The 27,724-nt window shown below is 42.8% G+C and overlaps 1 protein-coding gene across 1 annotated transcript in view; it reads left to right on the forward strand.

Annotated features, from left to right (window-relative positions):
* LOC106587081 (ryanodine receptor 3) overlaps positions 1 to 27,724 on the forward strand; it is a 168,910-nt gene that overhangs the window by 41,777 nt on the left and 99,409 nt on the right. Inside the window, 2 exon segments of the mRNA XM_045715707.1 lie at positions 13,552 to 13,671; positions 22,999 to 23,103. Of these exon segments, the coding sequence (XP_045571663.1) occupies positions 13,552 to 13,671; positions 22,999 to 23,103 (225 nt within the window).

Consider the following 27,724-nt stretch of genomic DNA (forward strand, 5'->3'; position numbering starts at 1 on the left):
TTCAGGAGCCGAGGAGGAGCTCTCAGGTTGCTGTCTAGAGGAGAGCAATAGGCCTGGGGAACACCTGGTTTTGTCTGTACAGTCTGCCTCCAGAGACAGTAGAGAGAGGATGAAGCCACCCACAAGCTCTATTTTGTTCTATGGTGCCTGACCAGCTGTAACAATCACAGCTATCCAAATACTTCGCATGAGCCAGCACACGTATGCCATTGAATGACATGGGCTCTCCATGTCTAGCTATGTGTAGTGCTGATAGGGCTGTGTTGTTGCCTAGAGCCCAGAGGTATGAGGACATAGGCAGGAGGAGACCAGTGGAGCATAACTGACTGCTTCTGGCTCAGGTTGCTCCCCCTGGGAAAGGCCGCTCACGACCTCTCCCCCTGGCCCTCTCCTCCCCCCTGCCCTCCGTCTCCTCTTCCCCTGGCCCTCTCCCCTAGCACTCCCCTCACTTCCCCCTGCTCTCCCTGTCCTCTCCTCTGCTCTCCGTCTCCTCTCCCCATGACCCTCCACTCTCCTCCCACCTTCCCTCCATCTCCTCTCCCCCTGGCCCTCCCATTTCTTTCCCCCTGCTCTCCGTCTCCTCTCCCCCTGGCCCTCTCCCCCTGTCCCTCCCCTCTCCTTCCCCAACCAAAAATATTAAATATTTGAAGCTGGTGTACAAAACCGAAAGTAAAACACGCAAAAACTAAACTTAAGAACAGGAAGCATAGAAATAGAAAATAACAGATCTATCTACCGCTTCTTAGACTTGCTTTCAATGAGAATGGCAGATCTGTAATGCACATTTCTATGTGAATGTGGTCGGGTCGCCGAAACAGTTTGCAGATTTCAAATCAAACTTTATTTGTCACATGCGCCGAATACAGCATGTGTAGACCTTACCATGAAATGCTTACTTACAAGCCTTTAACCAACAATGACATTTTAAGAAAATAGAGTTAAGAAAATATTTACTAAATAAACTAAGGTAAAAAATAACTTTACACAAAAGTTACACAGTAAAATAACAATAATGTATACACAGGGTACCGGTACCGAGTCAATGTGCAGGGTACAGTTTAGTCGAGGTAATTTGTACATGTACTGTACAGTAGGTATGGGTAAAGTGACTATACATAAATAATAAACTGTAACAGCAGTGTAAAAACAAATAGTCCGGGTGGCCATTTGATTAATTGTTCAGCAGCCTTATGGCTTGGGGGTAAAAGCTATTAAGGAGCCTTTTGGCAGTAGACTTTGCGCTCCGGTACCGCTTGCTGTGTGGTAGAAGAGAGAACAGTCTATGAATTGGGTGACTGGAGTGTTTGACCATTTTTTGGGCCTTCCTCTGACACCGCGAAGTATATAGGTCCTGGATGGCAGTAAGCTTGGCCCCAGTGATGTACTGGGCTGTACGCACTACCCTCTGTAGCGCCTTACGGTTAGATGTCGAGCAGTTGCCATACCAGGCGGTGATGCAACCAGTCAGGATGCTGTCGATGGTGCAGCTGTATAAATGTTCAGGATCTGGTGACCCATGTCAAATCTTTTCGGTCTCTGAGAGGGAAAAGGCGTTGTCGTGCCCTCTTCACAACTTTCTTGGTGTTTGACCATGATAGATTGTTGGTGATGTGGACACCAAGGAGCTTGAAACTCTCGACCCGCTCCACTACAGCCCCGTCGATGTGAATGGGGGCGTGTTCGGCCCTCCTTTTCCTGTAGTCTACGATCATCTCCTTTGTCTTGCTCACGTTGAGGGAGAGGTTGTTGTCCTGGCACCACACTGCCAGGTCTCTGACCTCCTCCCTATAGACTGTCTCATCATTGTTGGTGATCAGGCCTACCACCATTGTGTCGTCAGCAAACTTAATGATGGTGTTGGAGTTATGCTTGGCCACATAGTTGTGGGTAAACTGGGAGTACAGAAGGGGACTAAGCACGCACCCTTGAGGGGCCCCCGTGTTGAGGATCAGTGTGGCAGATGTGTTGACGCCTACCCTTACCACCTGGCGGTGTCCCGTCAGGAAGTCCAGGATCCAGTTGCAGAGGGAGGTGTTTAGTCCCTGGGTCCTTAGCTTAGTGATGAGCTTTGTGGTAGGGCTGGGCGATAAATCAATATAAATTATTATCGAGGTAATTACTTCCCTCAATAACGATATAAAAACATTTAGATTAATTTTCGATAATGTCGATATAGAATAATTAGGTACAGCAGTCCATTTCACCTCTGTGACGCAGCAAGAACATGCGGAGAAGTGACAATATGCACACTTAGCACCTCGAGTGATGGAGTAGCCACTATTAACCACGAAAAATGGGTGATGTAGGCGAAAACAGTGGTAGTGATAGCCATGGAGAAGGAGCAGCTTCCAACAAGGAAATTATTGATAAAAAGGGTTAAACTGTTTCAGTAATTTGGAAGTGGTTTGGCTTTTTGAAGTCCGACAAAGAGCAGAGCAATGTTCGGTGCAAATTGTGCCGTAGACAGGTGGCTACGAAGTCTGGTAATACGACAAACCTTTTTGAACATCTGAAGCAAAATCACTCTTTGGAACATGCAGGAAGTTTGAGTTTGCCACACGGTATTGATAAACGCACCTCAAGCAGCAGCCAATCTTGGGATGTTGGCCCGAAGCAGTCAACACTGACAGCGTTTATGCCATACAAGCAAACATCGAAAAGACAAAGACATCACACATGCTATTATGCATTGCATTGCTAAGGACATGCTACCAATTAGCACAGTCGAAAAGGAAGGTTTCAAGAGGCTTATCAATTTAATTGACCCCAGGTATGTGCTCCCTGGCCGCAAACATGGAACAATTGTTCTTCAAGTATAATTTTGTGTAGCTCACATAATTATTATATATATATTTTTGCCTTTATTTAACTAGGCAAGTCAGTTAAGAACAACTTCTTATTTACAATGACGGCCTATCAGGGAACAGTGGGTTAACTGCCTTGTTCAGGGGTAGAACGACAGATTTTTACCTTGTCAGCTCGGGGATTCAACCTAGCAACCTTTCGGTTACTGGCCCAATGCTCTAACCACTGTTTGTTCAGGCATTCTTGAGTTTGAAGCAGATATGAACCTTTTAAACATTATTTGATTAAAATCGTGATAATTATCGTTATCGAAGGAAAAAATATATAGATAGCGTGATAATTTATTTGCCATATCGCCCAGCCTTTCTTTGTGGGCACTATGGAGTTGAACGTTGAGCTATGGTCAATAAAAAGCATTCTCACATAGGTGTTACTTTTGTCCAGGTGGGAAAGGGCAGAGTGGAGTGCAATTGAAATTCCGTCTACTGTGGATCTGTTGGGGCGGAATGCGAATTGGAGTGGGTCTAGGGTTTCCGGGATGATGGTGTTGATGTGAGCCATGACCAACCTTTCAATGCACTTCATGGCTACCGACGTGAGTGCTACGGGGCAGTAGTCATTTAGGCAGGTTACCTTCGCTTTCTTGGGCACAGGGACTATGGCGGTCTGCTTGAAACATGTAGGTATTACAGACTCGGTCAAGGAGAGGTTGAAAATGTCGGGGAAGACACTTCCGCGCATGCTCTGAGTACATGTCCTGGTAATCCGTTTGGCCTTGCAACCTTGTGAATGTTAACCTGTTTAAAGGTCTTGCTCACAGTGGCTATGGAGAGTGTGATCACACGGTCGTCCGGAACAGCTGGTGCTCTCATGCATGCTTCAGTGTTGCTCTGAGTACATGTTGGCGGGCTAGGAAGGTAGCCTAGCGGTTAGAGCGTTGGACTAGTAACTAAAAGGTTGCAAGTTCAAATCCCCGAGCTGACTTGCCTAGTTAAATTAAGGTAAAATAAAAAAATTAAAATCCTGGTAATCTGTTTGGCCTTGTGAATGTTGACCTGTTTAACCTCTTACATCTAGATGTTCCGCTAGCGGAACACCGCTCCAATATCCAATGATAGGGCGTGGCGCGAATTACAAACACCTCAAGAAATCATTTTTTTTTTCAAACATATGACTATTTTACACCATTTTAAAGACAAGACTCTCCTTTATCTAACCACATTGTCCGATTTCAAAAAGGCTTTACAACGAAAGCAAAACATTAGATTATGTCAGGAGAGTACCCAGCCAGAAATAATCACACACCCATTTTTCAAGCTAACATATAATTTCACAAAAACCAAAACCACAGCTAAATGCAGCACTAACCTTTGATGATCTTCATCAGATGACACTCCTAGGACATTATGTTATACAATACATGCATGTTTTGTTCAATCAAGTTCATATTTATATCAAAAACCAGCTTTTTACATTAGCATGTGACGTTCAGAACTAGCATACCCACCGAAACTTCCGGTGAATTTACTAAATTACTCACGATAAACGTTCACAAAAAACATAACAATTATTTTAAGAATTATAGATACAGAACTCCTTTATGCAATCGCGGTGTCAGATTTTAAAATAGCTTTTCGGTGAAAGCACATTTTGCAATATTCTGAGTAGATAGCCCGGCCATCATGGCTAGCTATTTTGACACCCACCAAGTTTGGCACTCACCAAACTCAGATTTACTATAAGAAAAATTGGATTACCTTTGCTGTTCTTCGTCAGAATGCACTCCCAGGACTTCTAGTTTACACCCAATGTTGTTTTGGTTCCAAATAATCCATAGTTATATCCAAATAGCGGCGTTTTGTTCTTGCGTTCAAGACACTATCCGAAGGGTGACGCGCGCGGCGTATCGTGACAAAAAATGTCAAAATATTCCATTACCGTACTTCGAAGCATGTCAAACGCTGTTTAAAATCAATTTTTATGCGATTTTTCTCGTAAAATAGCGATAATATTCCGACCGGGAGACGTCGTTTTCGTTCAAAGACTGAAAATGTAAAATGGACTCTTCACGTGCACACGTGCGCCCGTTTCATTGTTCTCAGATCGACCACTATCCAAATGCGCTACTGTTTTTCAGCCAGGGACTGCAGAGTCATCATTCCCCGTTCTGGCGCCTTCTGAGAGCCTATGGGAGCCTTAGAAAATGTCACGTTACAGCAGAGATCCTCTGTTTTCCATAAAGAGGCTATAGAAGGCCAAGAAATGGTCAGAGAGGGCACTTCCTGTATGCAATCTTCTCAGATTTTGGCCTGCCATATGAGTTCTGTTATACTCACAGACACCATTCAAACAGTTATAGAAACTTTAGGGTGTTTTCTATCCAAATCAAACAATTATATGCATATTCTAGTTTCTGGGCAGGAGTAATAACCAGATTAAATCGGGTACGTTTTTTATCCGGCCGTGAAAATACTGCCCCCTATCCTAAACAGGTTAAAGGTCTTGCTCACATTGGCTATGGAGAGAGAGATTACACAGTTGTCTGGAACAGCTGGTGCTCTCATGCATGCTTCAGTGTTGCTTGCCTCAAAGTGAGCATAAAAGGAATTTAGCCCGTCTGGTAGGCTCGCGTCACTGGGCAGTTCACGGCTGGGTTTCCCTTTGTTGTCCATAATAGTTTGCATCCCTGCCACATCCAACAAGCGTCAGACCCAGTGTAGTAGGATTCAATCTTAATCCTGTTTTGATGCCTTGTCTGTTTAATGGTTCGTCTGAGGGCATAGCAGTATTTCTTCCAAAGCCTCCGGATTAGTGTCCTGCTCCTTGAAAGCGGCAGCTCTAGCCTTTAGCTTTAGATGTTGCCTGTAATGAATGGCTTCAGGTTGGGATATGTACGAATGGTCACTGTGGGGAAGATGTCGTCGATCCACTTATTGATGAAGCCGTGGACTGAGGTGGAATACTCCTCAATGCCATTGGATGAATCCTGTAACATATTCCAGTCTGTGCTAGCAAAACAGTCTTGTAGAATAGCATTTGCGTCATCTGACCACATCCGTATTGAGTGAGTCACTGGTACCTAATTTCTACCAGCATGTCACATGTGCAACCAGAGGAGAAAAAAAACGTATCTTACCAGGACGTAGCTGTTCTGTCCTGCCAATGCACGGAAAACCCAGCTAACTGTATATTATCCATGTCGTAGTTCAGCCACAACTCGGTGAAACATACGATATTACAGTTTTTAATGTCCAGTTGGTAGGATAGTCTCGATCGGAGCTCATCCTGTTTATTTTCCAGGGTTTGCACATTGGCTAATAGAACAGATGGTAGAGGTGGGTAACCCACTTGCCGACAAATTCTCACAAGGCACCCTGATCTCCGCCCCCTGTATTTCCTTCTTTTCTTCATGCGAATGACGGTGATTTGGGCCTTGTCTGGGAGCAACATTATATCCTTTGCGTCTGACTCATTTAAGAAAAATCTTTGTCCAGTTTGAGGTGAGTAATCGCTGTTCTAATATCCAGAAGCTCTTTTCGGTCATAAGAGACGCAAGCATCAACATTATATACAAAATAAGTTGCAAGCAACGCGAAAAAAATGGTTAGGAGCCTGTAAAATGACAGCCATTCCCTCCGGCCCCATTGACCCACACAAGCCAGTGTGGAAAACATTACCCGAGGATTAACATCTCAGTCCTCAAACCTTCCGCTCTATAGCCTTGCGTGTCAGGCTTCTTGGTACAAAGCGAAATGTGAGATTATCTGGCAATGTGAGAGTACCTGCGATCTGAGCTTGGAGAAGGTGATTTGGAAAGGTGTCACCGGTTTATCATATTAAGCCCCAGTCTGTCACCTCAGACTGTGCAGTGTCAGTGTTCACAGAACAGGGAGAAAGTGATTTAGTCTGCAGCACATTCAGGGAGATTTGTGATGTGCCTCACTGTTACTGTGCAGAAATCTCACGTTTTTACAGTGTGTTGGGCTAAAGTGATTATAGCACATCCAGAATGAGCTGAGCTATCATTCACGTACAGTAGTAGTAGTAGTAGGTTTTTAGCTCTGCTCGATGTCAAACTGCTTATCCAGGGATTTGACAGTATTTAACGTGTCAAGATGCACTCTATTCCCCCTAGGATCTCTCAGGGGAGATGTTCCATCCAAAAGGCCTGATTCAGAGAGGAGCACTGTCAGGTCAAAGCCAATTATGTCAAGGACAAAGCGTCCTCTAAAGCTGTGCTATTCATAGAAAGTGATAACAGTCATGATGGTACTGGTAGATAGTGATGATTCATGACTTGTCTAGTAGAGTGCTGTAATTAGGGATGACCTTATACTGTACATCTGCAAGTTAAATCAGCCAGTGTAAATTTACTTGTCCTAAGCTGACTCTCTCCCTCACAGCTGTAGAGTAGAGGGACCTATCTCAGAGCCAGGCTCACATCAATTGAGATCCATTCATGAATGATGGATGGTGGTTAGGCTAGCAGCGGGCTGCCCTCCCTCCCTCCCTCCCTCCCTCCCTCCCTCCCTCCCTCCCTCCCTCCCTCCCTCCCTCCCTCCCTTACCTCCTCTGTGTTGGCCAGGTGAGACGGGAGGTGAGTTTGTGGGCCTTTCCTAGCGTGTGTATGATACATAATGCTGCCCTGAGACAGGAGGAGAGATGAGGTAGACGGGGAGGAGAGATGGGGGGAGTGTGCGCCCAGACGTGGGGGCCAGACAGAGCCCGGGCCAGCCTGGGCTGTGAGAGGAGAGGAGAGTGAACCGATCTGATTAACGAGGGCCTCTTGCCGTGCTGCTGGCACTCAGACAGACCTGACGGCACAATATGAGAGACAAATCAATAATGGCCTCGTACGGCCCAAATCACAGCTCCTCAGTTTGGAGACTAGAGAGTGATTGCATGTGCAGTGGTGTCCACGGTGTTGATATGCCATGCAGGTTATTCATGTCGATTAAATTCATAAAGAGGAAAACAATGTTTTAAATTGGTCCTGGCCTGCATGTTTGTATGATAGGATTCTGATTTCTGGTAGTGGTTTACATCATAGTGCAGTGGTTTACAGCGTAGTACAGTGGTTTCCACCATAGTGCAGTGGTTTACAGCGTTGTGCAGTGGTTTACAGCGTAGTACAGTGGTTTCCACCATAGTGCAGTGGTTTACTGCATAGTGCAGTGGTTTACAGCGTAGTACAGTGGTTTCCACCATAGTGCAGTGGTTTACAGCGTAGTACAGGGGTTTACACCATAGTGCAGTGGTTTACAGTGTAGTACAGTGGTTTCCACCATAGTGCAGTGGTTTACAGCGTAGTACAGTGGTTTACACAATAGTGCAGTGGTGTTTACCATAGTGCAGTGGGTTACACCACAGTGCAGGGATTTCCACCATAATGCAGTGGTTTCCACCATAGTGCAGTGGGATAGTAAGTTGCAGCAGCATCTACCTCAGCATTCACTGTTCTATCAGATGTGTTCTATTTTGTATGCTGTAGTTGAATTGCCATCATAAATGTCCAAAACCAATAGACAATTAGTGTCCTCAAGGCTGGAATATGTCATGAACGGTAAAAGACAGTGCAAAGAAAAATGCCTTCTAGACAGTAGTGCTATAACGTGCATGGATGGAGAATTTCCTCACGGGCAACATCTGAAGCACACGTGTGCATAGAGGACTTGAAATTATGTCTGAGGTAGTGTGTTTTTTAAGAGCTCAGGGCCTTTCACATCGGACTTCAGACACACAGCGACACAGGGCTGAATGCTGCTACTATACCACTCTGCTCTGGAGTGCTACAGCTGCTGCTCTCTCCTCTCCTCTCTTTGCAGAATCCCTTCCTTCAGATTAAATATTGTAGAAGAACAATCTCTCAGTTAGCAGCAACATCAGCACATTCTGCCTGTCTGCTACGTTGGGAAAAGAACATTAGAAATGTCAGTGTTTACGCTGCCAGTGAGTGCTGTAAATGCAATCACAAGGTTTCCAGAACAAGGGCATTTTATGATATTTATTTTCAGATAGTGGGCTCCCTCAGTAAGCAGTATACTGTAGGAAAGTAACACTATACAGTCTGTGAACACTGAGCAGTGATATGGTTACGGCTGCTGCAATATTACTGTAGTAAAAAATGTAAATGCTTACAGCTTTAATAAATCACATCCATTAAACATTGATGTTATTTATTTCTTTGCCGGATTCCCATTTATTAATGTGTATGGAACTAGAACATAGTGTAAAACATGCGTGAATAATCGTCCTGTTAATTATTCATCAACTGCATAGTGATTCTCTTACAGAGACATTCATTAACCACATGCTGAAGGGTGTTTATATGTTCTTATACTGATGTTAATTATATTGTATAACATTCATACAATGAAAATTCTGGTTGGAAACATTAGTCAGAAACAACCAGAAAGTGAATAAAAAGATATTGATATACCAAATATACTATATAATGGCAGTTTCCAGTGTATAGCTGTAATAACTAGCATATATTGATGACCAGAATGTGGTGAAAAGACAATTATCTGTTATCAGTATTTAAACTGTCTCTTACATGGTCTATGACTTAAACCAAATCCTCCATATCTAATAAGCCCTTACAGAAAAAAATGTCACATGAAAACGTGTTTTTGGAACACTTCACATGTTTTCACGTGTAGTTTCATGTTATCTCATGTTGCGTCACATGTTGTCACATGTTATCACATGAACTTCACATAAGATCACATGACAACATGTGTTTTTGGAACACTTCACATGTGATTAAATGTGAAATTAATTCGGGGTTTTTTTCCATAAGGGAGGCATCATCAGATGATATCTTCAGCAAAGTGCATGCCAAGTGCCTCTTGTCTCTTGAGGTAGGCCTAATCCAATCCAAAGCAATGAACAGCTGCTGTTCTCTTTCATGATGCTCCTCAGCATACATTTAGCTAGATCATTATGAACTCTCCAATCAATTACTTCAGCCTAATTTGTACTGGTGACTTCCGAAAGTAGACCCCTTCCCTTTTTCCACATTTTGTTACATTACAGCCTTATTGGATGAAATAAAACCTGTTCCTCATCAATCTACACACAATAACCCATAATGACAAAGTGAATAGATGTTTTTAGAAATGTTTACAAATGTATTAAAAATAAAAAACTGAAATATCTCATTCACACCCCTGTCAATACTTTGTAGAAGCACCTTTGGCAGCATTAACAGCTGTGAGTCTTTCGGTTTAAGTCTATCAAGCAACTCCAGTGTAGATGTGGCCTTGTGTTTTAGGTTATTGTCCTACTGAAAGTTAAATTCATTTCCCAGTGTCTAGTGAAAGGCAGTTTGAACCAGGTTTTCCTCTAGGATTTTTCCTGTGCTTAGTTCCATTCTGTTCATTTTTTTATCCTGAAAAACTCCCCAGCTCTTAACGATTACAAGCATACCTATAACATGATGCAGCCAGTGGCGATTTTAGCATGTAAATCTTGGTGGGGCAAACTCAACCAATTTTTTTAGATGCATGCCAGCAAAGCCACTACACGACACAACACTAAACAATACATGAATTGCACCATAACGATGACAAACGGTGTCGAAAAAATGTTAGGGCCTACATAAAGCTGTCCCGACAGCGGCACTTTCCTTTCAGCACCACTAATACACCTGGCGGAGCCTCATCTGGCAGTTCATTCAGTCTCATTTACTGCCCTTTTAAAAACCATAACTGATATGGTTGACTTGCGTAAAAAAAATATGGTTTCTACTGACTCTTTGGAGATTTGTGTAACTTGATAAGATCCACATTCTCCTTCAATGATAATGAATACCAACATCAGTTTTACTTTTGAACTGTACACACACATTATTACATTTATGTTCAGTAAATTCATAATGTTTGTTCTTATATCTTAACACTTAGCTCTAAGTATGCGCAAGTGCAAGCAAACGAGCTGCGATGAGGTAGGCCTATTTGTTCAGCACTTTCAAAATAAACACCGACAGAAATTCAGAAAGATGTTAGTTCAGATAAATTCTTAACTTTACTTTTCTTTAAGTCAACTTACACAGAGAGCGAGAGGGAGGGAGAGAGAGAGAGAGAGACGCAGTTAGCCTACCATTTGTATTTTATTAGGCCTATGTGGTCTTAAAAGGAAGGAAAATACAATCACGAGGATCCACTTTTGTAGACAATATACCGAAGCACAGACAGCACATTGCGCAAACAAAACAACCCTCGCAATATCTACTGGAATTACATGGGTCTATTAGCCTAATTAACGTTTTTAGAAAAATTATATTTTAATGGGAAGAGAATGTCACTGGCAAACATGGTTACAGAATGCTCGTCTTCTAGGCAGAGTTCCTCTGTCCAGTGTCTGTGTTCTTTTTCTTATCTTAATCTTTTCTTCTTATTAGCCAGTCTGAGATATGGCTTCTTCTTTGCAACTCTGCCTAGAAGGCCAGCATCCCGGAGTCGCCTCTTCACTGTTGATGTTGAGACAGTTTTTTTGCAGGTACTATTTAATAAAGCTGCCATCTATGGCAGTACCCAAGGGGGCTTGAACTGCCTAGCTCTCCCTGTAGATTCTGCGGTGACGTAGTGTCTCCATGAGTGACCGAACACTTAGTCAATCACAGCACAACTAGAGAAGATTACCAATGCCTATGTTCTGTGCATTCGCTGGCTGCCCCTCCACCACGGAAAGCACTACGCTACATAGGCTAAAACACCTGCATTTTGGAGCTGTCTTACACAATAAAAAGTCCATGTTTGTATGGGGCTTTATTAACTCAATGATTATATATTTATTTACATTGTTTGCAAACTGATATGTGACACAACTTAATGGCAGAATAACATGCAGAGGGGTACTCAGTAATGTGTTGTATTGGATTTGCCCCAAACTTAACACTTTGTATTCAGGACAAATAGTATATTGCTTTGCCACATTTTTAGCAGTATTGCTTTAGTGCATGTTTTGGAATATTTGTATTCTGTACAGGCTTCATTCTTTTCACTCTGTCAATTAGGTTAGTATTGTTGAGTAAGTACAATGTTGTTGATCCATCCTCAGTATTCTCCTATCACAGCCATTCAACTCTGTAACTATTTTAAAGTCACCATTGTTTCATGGTGAAATCCTTGAGCAGTTTCTTTCCTGTCCGGAAACTGAGTTAGGAAGGACACCTGTATCTTTGTAGTGACTGGGGTTCTTGACATACCATCCAAAGTGTAATTAATAACTTCACCATGCTCAAAGGGATATTCCATATCTGTTTAAATTTTTTTACCCATCTACCAATAGGAGCCCTTCTTTCTGAGGCATTGGTAAACCTCACTGGTCTTTGTGGTTGAATCTGTGTTTGAAATTCACTTCTCGACTGACAGAACTTACAGATAATTGTATCTGTTGGGTATAGAGATGAGGTGGTCATTCAAATTCATGTTAAACACTATTATTGCACACAGATTGAGTCCATGCAACTTATTATGTGACTTGTTAAGACACATTCTACTCCTAAATAATACAAAAATAGATAAAATTTCACTTTCACATTATGGGGTATTGTGTGTAGGCCACTGACCAAAAATCTAAATTCAATCAATTTTAAATTCAGGCTGTAACAACAAAATGTGGAAAAAGTCAAAGGTGTGCATGGTTTCTGAAGGCACTGTAAATAGTGTGAATAGCCTAAAGGATATTTGGCAGACTTAAAGGGATCCTCAATGGATCATTCGTGTTCGTTCATCACCTTAGCAGAAGACTACCCAATCAATAGCCCGAAACAGTGAGCCCAAATAGAGAAATGTATTAGTCATCAATATTAACTCCTCAAAGCAGGAGTTAATATTGCATTGTCTTTTTCTTTAGCATTTGTGTCAACCTGTTCTCCAGTTCTGCATTTACCTCCCTTATCTCACATCATTTGATCACATTGTATATAGTCTTATTTTTTTTTCTACTGCATCATTGATTGTATGTTGTTTTACTCCATGTGTAACTCTGTGTTTTTGTATGTTGTCGAACTGCTTTGCTTTATCTTGGCCAGGTCGCAATTGTAAATGAGAACTTGTTCTCAACTTGCCTACCTGGTTAAATAAAGGTGAAATAAATAAATAAATAAAATAAATGGTGTGTCAAGGCTTCATTAAGACGTAAAATACTAGAAATCTCACCCCACCATTTTTCCTTTAAATTTTTAAGGTACCTATTTTGCTGCGGAAAATATGGTCCTTGAGAAAAGATTGTGAAGCCTGAATCTTAAACCAGCAGCACATTCAATGTAATGCTCTGCAATTATGTCAAATTATTCTGCAATGATGTAAATTATTACTTTTTTCTACCCATCCAGTGTCTGGGTAGATGAATCCACTGTTTCCAGAACATACTCTTAGAAAAAAAGGGTTCCAAAAGGGTTCTGCAGCTGTCCCCATAGAAGAACAATTTTTGGTTCCAGGTGGAACCCTTTTTGGTTCCATATAGAATAACTATTTTAGGTTCTATATAGAACCATCTGTGGAAAGGGTTCTACCTGGAATCAAAAGGGTTCTACCTGGAACCAGAAGGGGTTCTTCAAAGGGTTCTCCTGTGGGGACTGCCAAAGAAGCATTTTAGGTTCTAGATTTTTTTCTAAGAGTGTGGAGTCACAGTGAATAATCTCCCCCTGTTAAAAGGTGGTTGATGGGCGCCGGTTGAGGGTAGTGTTTTTTTTGTCTACCTCCTCTTACTCTGAAAACCTCAATTTTGTCTTGACAGGATGATGAAGTGGTGCTCCAGTGTGTCGCCTGCATCCACAAGGAGAATCGCAAGTTCTGCCTGACTGCAGAGGGGCTCGGCAATCGACTGTGCTACCTGGAACCTACATCAGAGGCAAAGGTAGGCACATAGAAACAACTTACTGTGGAGAGGAGTAGGGTTGTCACGTTATTCATTGTTTGTTTGTCTCATACTAAAATCTTATGCAAGAAAACATGAGGCAGAATTTCGTCGTGGCTCTAACTCTAAGATATAATAAAGTATTTCCTACCGGAACTAACATCTTGAATGTAGAATTATCGCCCTCATCTTTTCAGAGTGCCTGATTCTCTCCTACCGTTCAGTGTAGATGATAATGTTGTGAGAAAGGGTGTATTTGAGTCAGAGATAAGGTCTTCCAAGGTGTTCTCCATAGAGCCCAGTGAGTAAGATGAGAGAATGCCAGGACATGTTAACCACATGTTCACTGAGTCCATATACATGTAACTAGGGTCTTTACGTAACCAGGGTCTTTACGTAACCAGGGTCTTTACGTAACCAGGGTCTTTACGTAACCAGGGTCTTTAAGTAACCTGGGTCTTCAAGTAACCTGAATGTACACTTAATCAGGGTCTACACGCGTAATCAGGGTCTACACATGTAATCAAGGTCTACACACGTAACCAGGGTCTTCAAGTAACCAGGGTCTACACTATGCTGAATGTCTCCAAAAATGTTATAAATTCATCGGATTAAATGACATGTCTCTCCCTTGCCCACTGCTTGCATGTACTGTGAGAGAGAGACTCATGAGTGAGTGATTGCATGGAGTTTATTCAGTACACTATAAAAGAATAAAAGTATAAAAGTATAAAAGAAGAGATTAGTCATAAATGGAATGGAAACAGATTATTTATCAACTGTACCCCCTTGTACTCCACTGAAAGCAGCCAAAACAAGGTAAATAACTCAATGCATGCACACACTCCTATTGAATATGCATTCACCTGCCTATGACATCTTGATTTACTCAGTTTATCAAGAGATTTACCATTCAAATTAAAGATTATTACCAATATGTTGTTATGTAGTTAAATTGGAAAAAACTAAGTCAAATCAATTGTATGATTTTATAATTGATTAATTGTTGTCATCAAAATGTTCAAATGTAATAATATTGAATATTGGCCATCCTGGACCCCAAAAAATGACTATCAGCATTGGCCCTAAAAGAAATCAGATCCTGCTCTCTAGTAACCAGGGACACGCTGAGAGCAGCACAGAGGCAGCTTAATATACCACATTATCAGAAACAGGAACCAATCACAGTCACCTGATTATACATGATGCAACAATTATTATGTATTTTGTTTTGTGATTGTACGTCTCAGCAGGCCTCCAGTTTTATGATAATGCTCAATTTGGAGAAATTAGACCATGCGGTTTTTCTTGATTAGTTCATAAACAAACTGTGGTTGTTTGCTATAATTGCTCAATGTTGTAATGCAGCCTGGTGCTTTGTCAGTGCTAATGCATTTGTGGTTTGTGCAACTACGTGCAACATCACTGCAAGTTTTATAAGGATGGATTGGGCGAGGCTTAATTGTTTTAAAAAACAAATCAGCATTTGTCACATCAAAGGATGTAGGTCTGTCCTGAATGACTTACAACATGTGACAATTCTTACTATTTCAAAGCCGATTAGTTTCATTTGTCACATTTCGCTTGCTTGTAGTTTTGGAATATACTTGGGGAAAAAGCACCATTGCTGTTCTATAGAACTAGTTCTATGAAAGCATAGCAATATTGCACTTTAAAACATTGCAGCTGTCCAAGTGACAATATTACACAGTGAAGCCAGTCGCCCTCATCAGCGCTTCCTAATTCCATTCCCTCTGTCGCTGTAACCTGGCATGATTCGATTTTTCAGCATTGATTGTTCTTTTAATCATAATCCATTTAAGGTAGACTCAGCTAAATGATGTTGCCACAAGCAGCACCGGAGATATTGAGACAAGCGAGATGCAACACTTCACTCTCACACAATCACACACAGTATCTGCGCATGTGCACGGGTTCACTTCACGCTATGTACAGCGTGGTAGCCATGGGACCAAAACAGCAGAGAAGTTGGGCCTTGCGCATCAACACTCTTAGTTGTTGCGGAAATTGATCTACTATGCTGTTTATTTTCTGCCTCTATGTCATATCACTGAGTCTACCTTTAACATTGTCTCCGATTAATTTCAACGTGGCCGGGAAGCCAGTTACATAGACACTGAGATAGAGACACAGACACAGAGAACATAAGAGAGCGAGAGAGTGTGGAGTGATAGTGATTTATGTATACACTGCTTAGCTACAGTATTCCCCCTCTTCACCGCCACCCCACAGCACTCACCTAGGGATGAAAGGAGAGGCAATGGGAGGGTCTGGATGCTTTCATCCCAGATGGGATGGTAATTACACTAGACAGGTGTAATGGATGCTCTTCCTGTCTGACACTTTTTCTTTATTGCTTGGTGTTTGTATGAAATGCAGTCATCCCCCAGGGACAGGACCAGAGACGGGAAAGGGGAAAAAAACTACTCAACTAACTACAGTACCACTACACTTTTTATAAAAAGAAGAACCTTTTCAAAGACATGAGTTCTTTGTAAGGCAAAGGGTTCTACGTTGAACCTTTAACATCCTAAGAACAATTTTTGGATGGAACGGTTCTTTGATGATTCTTTGGAAGGCAAGCAGGATTATTTGGAAGGCAAGAAGGGTTCTACATAGAACCATATACTATTTCACAGCATGCTCTATTGCAAGAAGAATTTCGGTATTGTTTGTTTTACTGTAATATCTGTATTTTTGCATGTACATTGATTGGTTGATTATTTTTAATCTACACAAAGATAAATAACATACCGTTTTTTAATTTTGTAATTTTTTATTTATTGAACCTTTATTTAACTAGGCAAGTCAGTTAAGAACAAATTCTTATTTACAATGACGGCCTAGGAACAGTGGGTTAACTAATCCAATCTGTTAGTAATTGCATTTATTGCACCCTTTACTGAGATAGTTGTTCCAGTTTAGATGATTGAGGTAGTCTCACTATTCAATCTTCCCTACCCTGGCAGTCATTCTGAATTCAGGTTGCGGGTGATTAACAATTCCACTTGTTGGATATCCTAACTCTGGCTGGATTCCACTAGGAATTACACGTCACTTTGCAAGCCTGCATAATGTGACTCGCAGGCCTGATGTGGCCTGTAAACCAGGAGATTCCTAACACCACAGTGTTAGGGTATACAGTGCATTCGGAAAGTATTCATACCCCTTGACTTTTTCCACATTTTGTTACATTACAGCCTTATTCTAAAATTGATAAAATATATATTTTTCTCATCAATCTACACACAATACCCCATAATGACCAAACATTTCTGCAGCATTGAAGGTCCCCAAGAACACAGTGGCCTCCATCATTCTTAAATGGAAGAAGTTTGGAACCACCACGAAAAAAACTATTTAATCCACTTTAGAATAAGGCTGTAGCATAACAAAATGTGGGAAATGTCAATGGGTCTGAATACTTTCCGAATGCACTGTAACTAGGCCCTCGAAGAAAGGCCTTATGATATACATAATGTATTGTCATAAATAATAAAATGTTAAAGGCTAATAAGGTTGGTAGAACCGTTCATTGAGGGTTTTAGGCAGAACCCTTCATAGACTGTATGTGTCACGCCCTGACCTTAGACCCTTTTTTATTCTCTATTTTGTTAGGTCAGGGTGTGACTTGGGTGGAAATATCTAGGTTTCTATTTCTTTGTTGGCCTAGTATGGTTCCCAATCAGAGGCAGTTGTTTATTGTTGTCTCTGATTGGGGATCATACTTAGGCAGGCCTTTTTCCCACCTGAGATTGCGGGATCTTGTTTGTGTGTAGTTGCTTTCTGCACTGCATATAGCTTTACGTTCATTGTTGTATTTTGTTGTTTTTTCCGGTGTCATTTTTATTAAAAGTAAAATGTACGCCTACCACGCTGCACCTTGGTCCAGTTCTTCAGACGATCATAACAGTATGTATAATCATACAGAGGGGGTTCTTTGAAGAACCCTCTGCAAAGGGTTCTACCCAGCACCAAAAAGGGTTCCCCTATGGGGACAAACCCAAGAATCCTGTATGGTTCTACATAGCACCTTTTTTTCTACGAGTGTACAATCACAATCTAAAAGCAGAATGAGAGGGTTGATTTTGATGTCCCCTCCCTTGTGATCAGTCAGATCGACATGTGGAGCATAAGGACAGTGTAGGGACACACTATAAAAAATATACTGCTCAAAAAAATAAAGGGAACTTAAACAACACATCCTAGATCTGAATGAAATAAATAATCTTATTAAATACTTTTTTCTTTACATAGTTGAATGTGCTGACAACAAAATCACACAAAAATAATCAATGGAAATCCAATTTATCAACCCATGGAGGTCTGGATTTGGAGTCACACTCAAAATGTAAGTGTAAAACCACACTACAGGCTGATCCAACTTTGATGTAATGTCCTTAAAACAAGTCAAAATGAGGCTCAGTAGTGTGTGTGGCCTCCACGTGCCTGTATGACCTCCCTACAGCGCCTGGGCATGCTCCTGATGAGGTGGCGGATGGTCTCCTGAGGGATCTCCTCCCAGACCTGGACTAAAGCATCTGCCAACTCCTGGACAGTCTGTGGTGCAACGTGGCGTTGGTGGATGGAGCGAGACATGATTTCCCAGAAGTGCTCAATTGGATTCAGGTCTGGGGAACGGGCGGGCCAGTCCATAGCATCAATGCCTTCCTCTTGCAGGAACTGCTGACACTCCAGCCACATGAGGTCTAGCATTGTCTTGCATTAGGAGGAACCCAGGGCCAACCGCACCAGCATATGGTCTCACAAGGGGTCTGAGGATCTCATCTCGGTACCTAATGGCAGTCAGGCTACCTCTGGCGAGCACATGGAGGGCTGTGCGGCCCCAAAGAAATGCCACCCCACACCATGACTGACCCACCGCCAAACCGGTCATGCTGGAGGATGTTGCAGGCAGCAGAACGTTCTCCACGGCGTCTCCAGACTCTGTCACGTCTGTCACGTGCTCAGTGTGAACCTGCTTTCATCTGTGAAGAGCACAGGGCGCCAGTGGCGAATTTGCCAATCTTGGTGTTCTCTGGCAAATGCCAAACGTCCTGCACGGTGTTGGGCTGTAAGCACAAACCCCACCTGTGGACGTCGGGCCCTCATACCACCCTCATGGAGTCTGTTTCTGACCGTTTGAGCAGACACATGCACATTTGTGGCCTGCTGGAGGTCATTTTGCAGGGCTCTGGCAGTGCTTCTCCTGCTCCTCCTTGCACAAAGGCGGAGGTAGCGGTCCTGCTGCTGGGTTGTTGCCCTCCTACGGCCTCCTCCACGTCTCCTGATGTACTGGCCTGTCTCCTGGTAGCGCCTCCATGCTCTGGACACTACGCTGACAGACACAGCAAACCTTCTTGCCACAGCTCGCATTGATGTGCCATCCTGGATGAGCTGCACTACCTGAGCCACTTTTGTGGGTTGTAGACATGCTACCACTCTCATGCTACCACTAGAGTGAAAGCACCGCCAGCATTCAAAAGTGACCAAAACATCAGCCAGGAAGCATAGGAACTGAGAAGTGGTCTGTGGTCCCCACCTGCAGAACCACTCCTTTATTGGGGGTGTCTTGCTAATTGCCTATAATTTCCACCTGTTGTCTATTCCATTTGCACAACAGCATGTGAAATGTATTGGCAATCAATGTTGCTTCCTAAGTGGACAGTTTGATTTCACAGAAGTGTGATTGACTTGGAGGTACATTGTGTTGTTTAAGTGTTCCCTTTATTTTTTTGAGCAGTGTATATACAGTGCATTCGGAAAGTATTCAGACCACTTAACTTTTTCCAAATTTTGTTACGTTACAGCCTTATTCTAAAATTGATTAAACCGTTTTTTTCCCTCATCAAACTACACACAATACCCCAAAAGCAAAAACAAGTTTTTAGAAATGTATTCACATTTACATAAGTATTCAGACCCTTTACTCAGTACTTTGTTGAAGCACCTTTGGCAGTAATTACATCCTCAAGTCTTATTGGGTATGATGCTACAAGCTTGGCACACCTGAATTTGGGGAGTTTCTCCCATTCTTCTCTGCAGACCCTCTCAAGCTCTGTCAGGTTGGATGGGGAACGTTGCTGCACAACTATTTTCAGGTCTCTCCAGAGATGTTCAATCGGGTTCAAGTCCGGGCTCTGGCTGGGCCACTCAAGCACATTCGGAGACTTGTCCTGAAGCCACTCCTGCGTTGTCTTGGCTGTGTGGTTAGGGTCATTGTCCTGTTGGAAGGTGAACCTTCGCCCCAGTTTGAGGTCCTGAGTGCTTTGGAACAGGTTTTCATCAAGGATCTCTCTGTACTTTGCTCCGTTCATCTTTCCCTCGATCCTGACTAGTCTCCCAGTCCATGCCACTGAAAAACATCCCCCCCCCAGCATGATGTTGCCACCACAATGCTTCACCGTAGGGATGGTGCCAGGTTTCCTCCAGATGTGATGCTTGACAGTCAGGCCAAAGAGTTCAGTCTTGGTTTCATCAGACCAGAGAATCTTGTTTTTCATGGTCTGAGATTCCTTTAGGTGCCTTTTGGCAAACTCCAAACGGGCTGTCATGTGCCTTTACTGAGGAGTGGCTTCCATCTGGCCACTCTACCATAAAAGCCTGATTGGTGGAATGCTGCAGAGATAGTTGTCCTTCTGGAAGGTTCTCCCATCTCCACAGAGGAACTCTGGAGCTCTGTCAGAGTGATTATCGGGTTCTTGGTCACCCCCCTGATGGCCAGGCGGCCAGCTGTAGGAAGAGTCTTGGTGGTTCCAAACTTCTTCCATTTAAGAGTGATGGAGGCCACTGTGTTCTTGAGGACCTTCTATGCTGCAGAAATGTTTTGGTACCCTTCCCCAGATGTGTGCCTCGACACAATCCTGTCTCGTAACTCTTCGGACAATTCCTTCGACCTCATGGCTTGGATTTATTCACGTAACGTAACAAAATGTGAAAAAAGTCAAGGGGTCTGAGTACTTTCTGAATGCACTGTTTGTTGATTCAACGTACAATTGTAAGGCAACTAGCTGCAATAGGATTGTGAGTTTGCTATAAATAATAATAAGACACATTTTTGTTGAGCAAACTCACAATCCCATTGCAGCTGGTTCCCTTACAATTGTACGTTGAATAAACATATTTTTTCTATTTTTTTACAGTGCAGGGAGACATACACAAGGCAACAAGGATGTTGATTTAAATGGTGCATGTTTAAATGTGACATCAATCAGCCAATGAATTAGCAGTTGATGTTTATTCATGGTTAGCTGCTCCCCCGTCAGCTCTCTCGTGGTAGGATCACCAGAGAGCTGAAGCACGCATCATAGAATCAACAATGTACAGCTATTGTAAAGTGAATGTTTAACTAATGAGATGGCCAATTAACTGTTAGATAAGATGAAGATGATGATATAGCCAACTACTTCTCGGTTTCTGAACTAATACACAGTATGTACTCTGACATTACGGTGAACATGAAGGAGCTAAATTGAGAGGTCATCTCTTGGGGTAATCAAAGTGAAAGTGGTATGTAACCTTTTGGACCTCCTCCCCAGAGAAGATGGGATATGTGATCCATTGGTCTAGCTGCTCCCCTCCCACAGCATGAGCCATAAACCAAAGAGCAGTGTGTAGACAAGCAGCCCTAAATATGTCTTCATGATATGCCCTCTCAGATTGAGGACACACAGACCTACGCCCCAGTGCCCCAACACAGATTCCTCCCTACTACCCTCTATTGTGTTTCCCCAACAGCATGCCAGGAAAGAGTGGAACGGGGGAGAAAATCTAATCTAATCAAAGAAAAACAACTGGCACAGAGTCCTCTAATAGGGTGCGGATCAAATGGACGCCGGGCTTTTACAGTGTCTGTGCTGCTGTGGCTGTAACTCCTGGTTGTGTGGATGGGTGCATGTGTGAGCATAGCATATGTGTGTGTTTTGACTAAAAACAGTGATGACAATTCTCAAAATGCCCTTAGTAATGGCAGGTCATTAAGGTCATTATGTCTGAGTACGTTACTTTAAGCCACTTTGACATCATTTTGACATCTCTGAAGCTGATGCTTGAGGCTGTCCTAAGAGAGGCACTGGGCTTCCGATGTTGGCATGTGTCACTACAAATCACATCATGTCTGTTTTACTGGTGTAACTTCACTGTCCTGCCACCGTTGGTCAAGCTCTCTGGATCTATACTCCACCATGATTTAAATGTGCATAATTAAAATGTCTGGAGAATGGATAGCTGCACCGATACAGCTTTAGATTATTTCACATATTAACTTAGTTTAACCTGAGTGTAGAAAGCAGGTAGGCTCACAGCAGAGTAGAAATAGGTCGGCTGAAGTTCCTATTTAAAGTTAGATTTACCTGTAACAAGGTGAACCAGCTTAGCCAAGTTTTACATGTTGCTACTTAAAGGAGGATAGTGTGTGTTTGCTGTGCATCATTTATCTTGAGTGTTGCAGGTCCCTAAGTATCTCCCTCTCTGCCTCATTCTATCAGACTGCTGCCCTGTCCTGTATGAAGAAGGGATGAGTGCTCCACTCTCTCTGTTTCTTTGTCTCTCGGTCTCTCTCTCTCTCTCTCTCTCTCTCTCTCTCTCTCTCTCTCTCTCTCTCTCTCCCTTTCTCTCTCTCTCTCTCTCTCTCTCTCTCTCTCTCTCTCTCTCTCTCCTGTGGTCTCACAGATTCATGCTCTCTTTCCAAGCCCTAGATTGGCCAAGATCCACATAAACCGATACTATAGGCACTTGCTGTAATGATATAGAATTATGAATTTGGCCCTCCAGTTAGTTGATATGTGTTAGTTTTATCAGTAACTGAAGCTTTCAAAAGTTGCATCTTGTAGAGCAGGTGGACTGACTTACACAGACATTCAGAACTATTTTGGGAGACACAATATAGGCTTTTCCTGTAGGCTTTTCCTTATTAAATAAGATTGATTGAATGTTTTCAAAGACATCTGTGTTATTGCGTTTCTCTCACTCTGCAGTGCTGAGGGAATGTGGAACAGGCATCTAAAATGGTTTTCAAGTGCAATCAATCTCTGGCGTTTGTAATTGATGGTTGTTCTGATTATTAGTCATGGGTGTAATGGACAAAAAATGCTTAGTAAAGAACAACAGACTCAGTCACAATCTGTGACTGACCAATCTGAGGACCAGACATCTGTAGTGACCAATCAAAAGCCTTTTCTGGGTTTCCATTTAATCTACATTTTATATTGAGCCTTTTTAACATGGTTTGAAATCCTCACTTGTAACTGGCAATTGTCTGCTGCATACAACCCTAAACCCCGATCTCTCTTCCTCTGTCTCTTCTAGTATGTCCCTCCAGACCTGTGCATCTGTAACTTTGTGCTGGAGCATTCTCTCTCTGTGCGGGCCCTGCAGGAGATGCTGGCTAAGACTGGCCAGAACAGTGAGGGGGTGAGTACTGTCCTTCTACCACAGCATCCATACACACACTCCACACGCCCATACACACTCCCACCCCAGGACAGATGGCAGAGAGAAGGTATCATCACATCACAGAGAGCCCTCTGGGAAGCCACTGAACATCCCGTTTCACATATTCCATTTAATTAATTACAGGATTTCAGGGTCGGAGAAGACAAAAATGTTGTGAAATAGTTTTTTATAATGATGCAGTTATATGTTCAAACATTTGTATGCTCTTTGAGTGGGATTAATGAGAGGAATTGGCCTGTTACAGTGGCCTGGGGACCTGGGTGCTGGGAGGTTGAGCTCTCCATGAATAGTAATGTGAATGAAAGTCATCAGAAGGAGGAGAACGCTGCCCTCTTATTGCAGCTTTACTGAAGTGGTTCTGCCCTGTGCTGCTCAGTTGTCCATTTGATTAACAATGAGGCTGAAAGGACAAATTCTCAATGCTATAATTTTCACTATAGAGCAGAATTGCACTGTAACTACTTTTGGTGTACTGTAAAACACGCACAGAGAATCAAACAAGTTCAAATGACAGATCCACGGAGTAGAATATACAGCACACACGTTACATACACACACCTGAGGCAATGGAGGCAATCTCATTGAATGGACCTTCATATGGCCATTGCATAGCAATTTAATCTGTGTGTATAGCTAGTGTATTGGTAGTCAAAGCAGGTCTCAACACCACTTCCCTATCTCCTCTGAACAGCCAGTTACAGTGGGTATCATAAGTATACACCCCCCTGGATTTCTTCACATTTTGTTGCTTTACAAAGTGGGATTGAAATAGATGTAATTGCCATTGATCTACACAACATGGTTCTACACATTTTTACAAATGTATACAAATTAAATATAGTTGTTGCATAAGTATTCACCCCCTTTGTTTAGGCAACCCTAAATTATTTCAGGAATAAAATATGTCTTAACAAATCAGATAATAATTTACATGGACTCACTCTGTGTGAAATAATATGGATTGACGTGATTTTTTAATGACTAGCCCATTCCTCTGTCTCCCATACATACAACATCTGTGGAGTATTGAATTTCAAGCACATATTTTTTATTTAACCTTTATTTTGACAAAGAAGACATATTGAGACCTAGGTCTCTTTTCCAAATGTGCCTGTGATCTATGGCAAGGTTCAACTACAAAGACCAGGGAGCTTTCTGAAAGCCTCAAAGAAGGGCAGTGATTGGTAGATGAGTGACAATAACAAATCAGACATTGAATCTCTTTAAGCATGGTCAAGGTAATAATCATGCTGTTGATAATGTATTAAACCACCCAGATACATCAAAAGTGGTCCCTCTGAACTGAGCTGCAGGACAGGAAGGAAACTGCTCAGGGATGTGACCATGAAGACAATGGTGATTTTAAAACAGCTATGGAGTTCAATGGCTGTGATGGGAGAAAACTGAGGATGGATCAACAACATTGTAGTGACTCCACAATAGTAACCTAAATGACAAAGTGAAAGGAAGAATACAAATATACCGAATTAAAATGTTCCAAAACATGCATGCTGTATGCAAATCAAAATCAAATAAAATGTTATTTGTCACATACACATGTTTAGCAGACGTTATTGCAGGTGTAGCGAAATGCTTGTGTATCTAGCTCCAACAGTGCAGTAATATCTAACAAGTAATATCTAGTAATATCTAACAATACACACAATCTAGTAAAGGAATGGAATTAAGAATATATAAATATTTGGACGAGCAATGTCAGAGCGGCATAGACTAAGATACAGTAGAATAGGATACAATACAGTATATACATATGAGATGAGTAATGCAACATATGTAAAAATTATTAAAGTGACCTAGTGTTTAATTTGTTAAAGTGGCCAGTGATTTCAAGTCTATGTATATGGGGCAGCAGCCTCTAATGTGCTAGTGATGGCTATTTAACAGTCTGATGGACTTGAGATAGAAGCTGTTTTTCAGTCTCTCGGTCCCAGCTTTGATGCACCTGTACTGACCTCGCCTTCTGGATGATAGCGGGGTGAACAGGCAGTGGCTTGGGTGGCTGTTGTCCTTGATGATCTTTTTGGCCTTCCTGTGACATCGGGTGCTGAAGGTGTCCTGGAGGGCAGGTAGTTTGCCCCTGATGATACGTTGGGCAGACCTTACCACCCTCTGGAGAGCCCTGCCATTGCTGGCGGTGCAGTTGCCGTACCAGGCGGTGATACATCCCGACAGGATGCTCTCAATTGTGCATATGTAAAAGTTTGTGAGGGTTTTAGGTGCCAACCCAAATTTCTTCAGCCTCCTGAGGTTGAAGAGGCGCTGTTGCGCCTTCTTCACCACACTGTGTGGGTGGACCATTTCAGTTTGTCAGTGATGTGTACGCCAAGGAACTTGAAGCCTTCCACCTTCTCCACTGTGGTCCTGTCGATGTGGATAGGGGGGTGCTCCCTCTGCTGTTTCCTGAAGTCCACGATCAGCTCCTTTCTTTTGTTGACGTTGGGTGAGAGGTTATTTTCCTGGCACCACACTCCGAGGGCCCTCACCTCCTCCCTGTAGGCTGTCTCGTCATTGTTGGTAATCAGGCCTACCACTGTTGTGTCGTCTGCAAACTTGATGATTGAGTTAGAGGTATGCGTGGCCACGCAGTCATGAATGAAGAGGGAGTACAGGAGGGGGCTGAGCACGCATCCTTGTGGGTCCTCAGGGCTGAGGATCAGCAAAGTGGAGGTGTTGTTTCCTACCTTCACCACGTGGGGGCGGCCCTTCACCAACTACTTCTCAGATAGAGTTCAGTGAGTCAAATCGGAGGGCCTGTTTTCCGGACCTCTGGCAGTCTCTATGGGGGTGCCACAGGATTCAATTCTCGGGACGATTATCTTCTCTGTATACATCAATGATGTCGCTCTTGCTGCTGGTGATTCTCTGATCCACCCCTATGCAGACGACACAATTCAGTATACTTCTGGTCCTTCTTTGGACACTGTAACTAAAATAGCCTCCAACACTACTCAACAAATTGATGCAGTCTATCACAGTGCCATCCGTTTTGTCACCAAAGCCCCATATATTACCCACCACTGCGACCTGTAACCTTTCGTTGGCTGGCCATGGCTTCATACTCGTCGCCAAACCCACTGGCTCCAGGTCATCTACAAGTCTCTGCTAGGTAAAGCCCCGCCTTATCTCAGCTCACTGGTCACCATAGCAGCACCCACCCGTAGCACCCGCTCCAGCAAGTATATCTCACTGGTCATCCCCAATGCCAACTCCTCCTTTGGCCGCCTTTCCTTCCAGTTCTCTGCTGCAAATGAACTGCAAAAATCACTGAAGCTGGAGACTCTTATCTCCCTCACTAGCTTTAAGCACCAGCTGTCAGTGCAGCTCACAGATCACTGCACCTGTGAGGGTGTAAATAGCCCATCCAACTACCTCATCCCCATACTGTATTTATTTATTTATCTTGCTCCTTTGCACCCCAGTATCTCTACTTGCACATTCATCTTCTGCACATCTACCATTCCAGTGTTTAATTGCTATATTATAATTACTCCGCCACCGTGGCCTATTTATTGCCTTACCTACTTAACTTACCTCATTTGCACTCATTGTATATAGACTTTTCTTTTTTTCTACTGTATTATTGACTGTATGTTTGTTTATTCCATCTGTAACTCTGTTGTTGTATGTGTCGAACTGCTGTGCTTTATCTTGGCCAGGTCGCAGTTGTAAATGAGAACTTGTTCTCAACTAGCCTACCTGGTTAAATAAAGGTGAAATTAAAAAAATTAAGAAAAAGGTAAGAAAATTGAAGTGGGTCTAGGGTGTCAGGTAAGGTAGAGGTGATATGATCCTTAACTAGTCTCTCATAGCACTTCATGATGACATAAGTGAGTGCTACGGGGTGATTTAGTTCAGTTACTTTCGCTTTCTTGGGTACAGTAACAATGATGGACATCTTGAAGCATGTGGGGACAACAAACTGGGATAGGGAGAAATGGAATATGTCCGTAAACACTCCAGCCAGCTGGTCTGCGCATGCTCTGAGAACCCAGCTAGAGATACCGTCTTTGGCCGGCAGCCTTGCGAGGGTTAACACGCTAAAATGTCTTACTCACGTTGGCCACGGAGAAGGAGAGCCCATAGTCCTTTGTAGCGGGCCGCGTCGGTGGCACTGTGGTATCCTCAAAGTGGGCAAAGAAGGTGTTTAGCTTGTCCGGAAGCAAGACGTTGGTGTCCGCAACGTGGCTGGCTTTCCCTTTGTAGTCCGTGATTGTCTGTAGACCCTGTCACATATGTCTCGTGTTTGAGCCGTTGAATTGCGACTCCACTTTGTCTCTATACTGACGTTTTGCCTGTTTGATTGCCTTACGGAGGGAATAACTACACTGTTTGTATTTTGCCATATTTCCAGTCACCTTGTAATGGTTAAATGCGATGGTTCGCGTTTTCAGTTTTGCGCGACGGCATCAATCTAGCCACGGTTTCTGGTTAGGGTAGGTTTTAATAGTCACAGTGGGTACAACATCTCTTACACACAGCCTGATTAACTCAGTCACTGTATTAGTATTGGTCTATGCTGTTCTCGGAGGCTACCCGGAACATATCCCAGTCCGGGTGA

This window comes from Salmo salar, chromosome ssa01 (genome assembly GCF_905237065.1).
Source record: "Salmo salar chromosome ssa01, Ssal_v3.1, whole genome shotgun sequence".
NCBI lineage: Eukaryota > Metazoa > Chordata > Actinopteri > Salmoniformes > Salmonidae > Salmo > Salmo salar.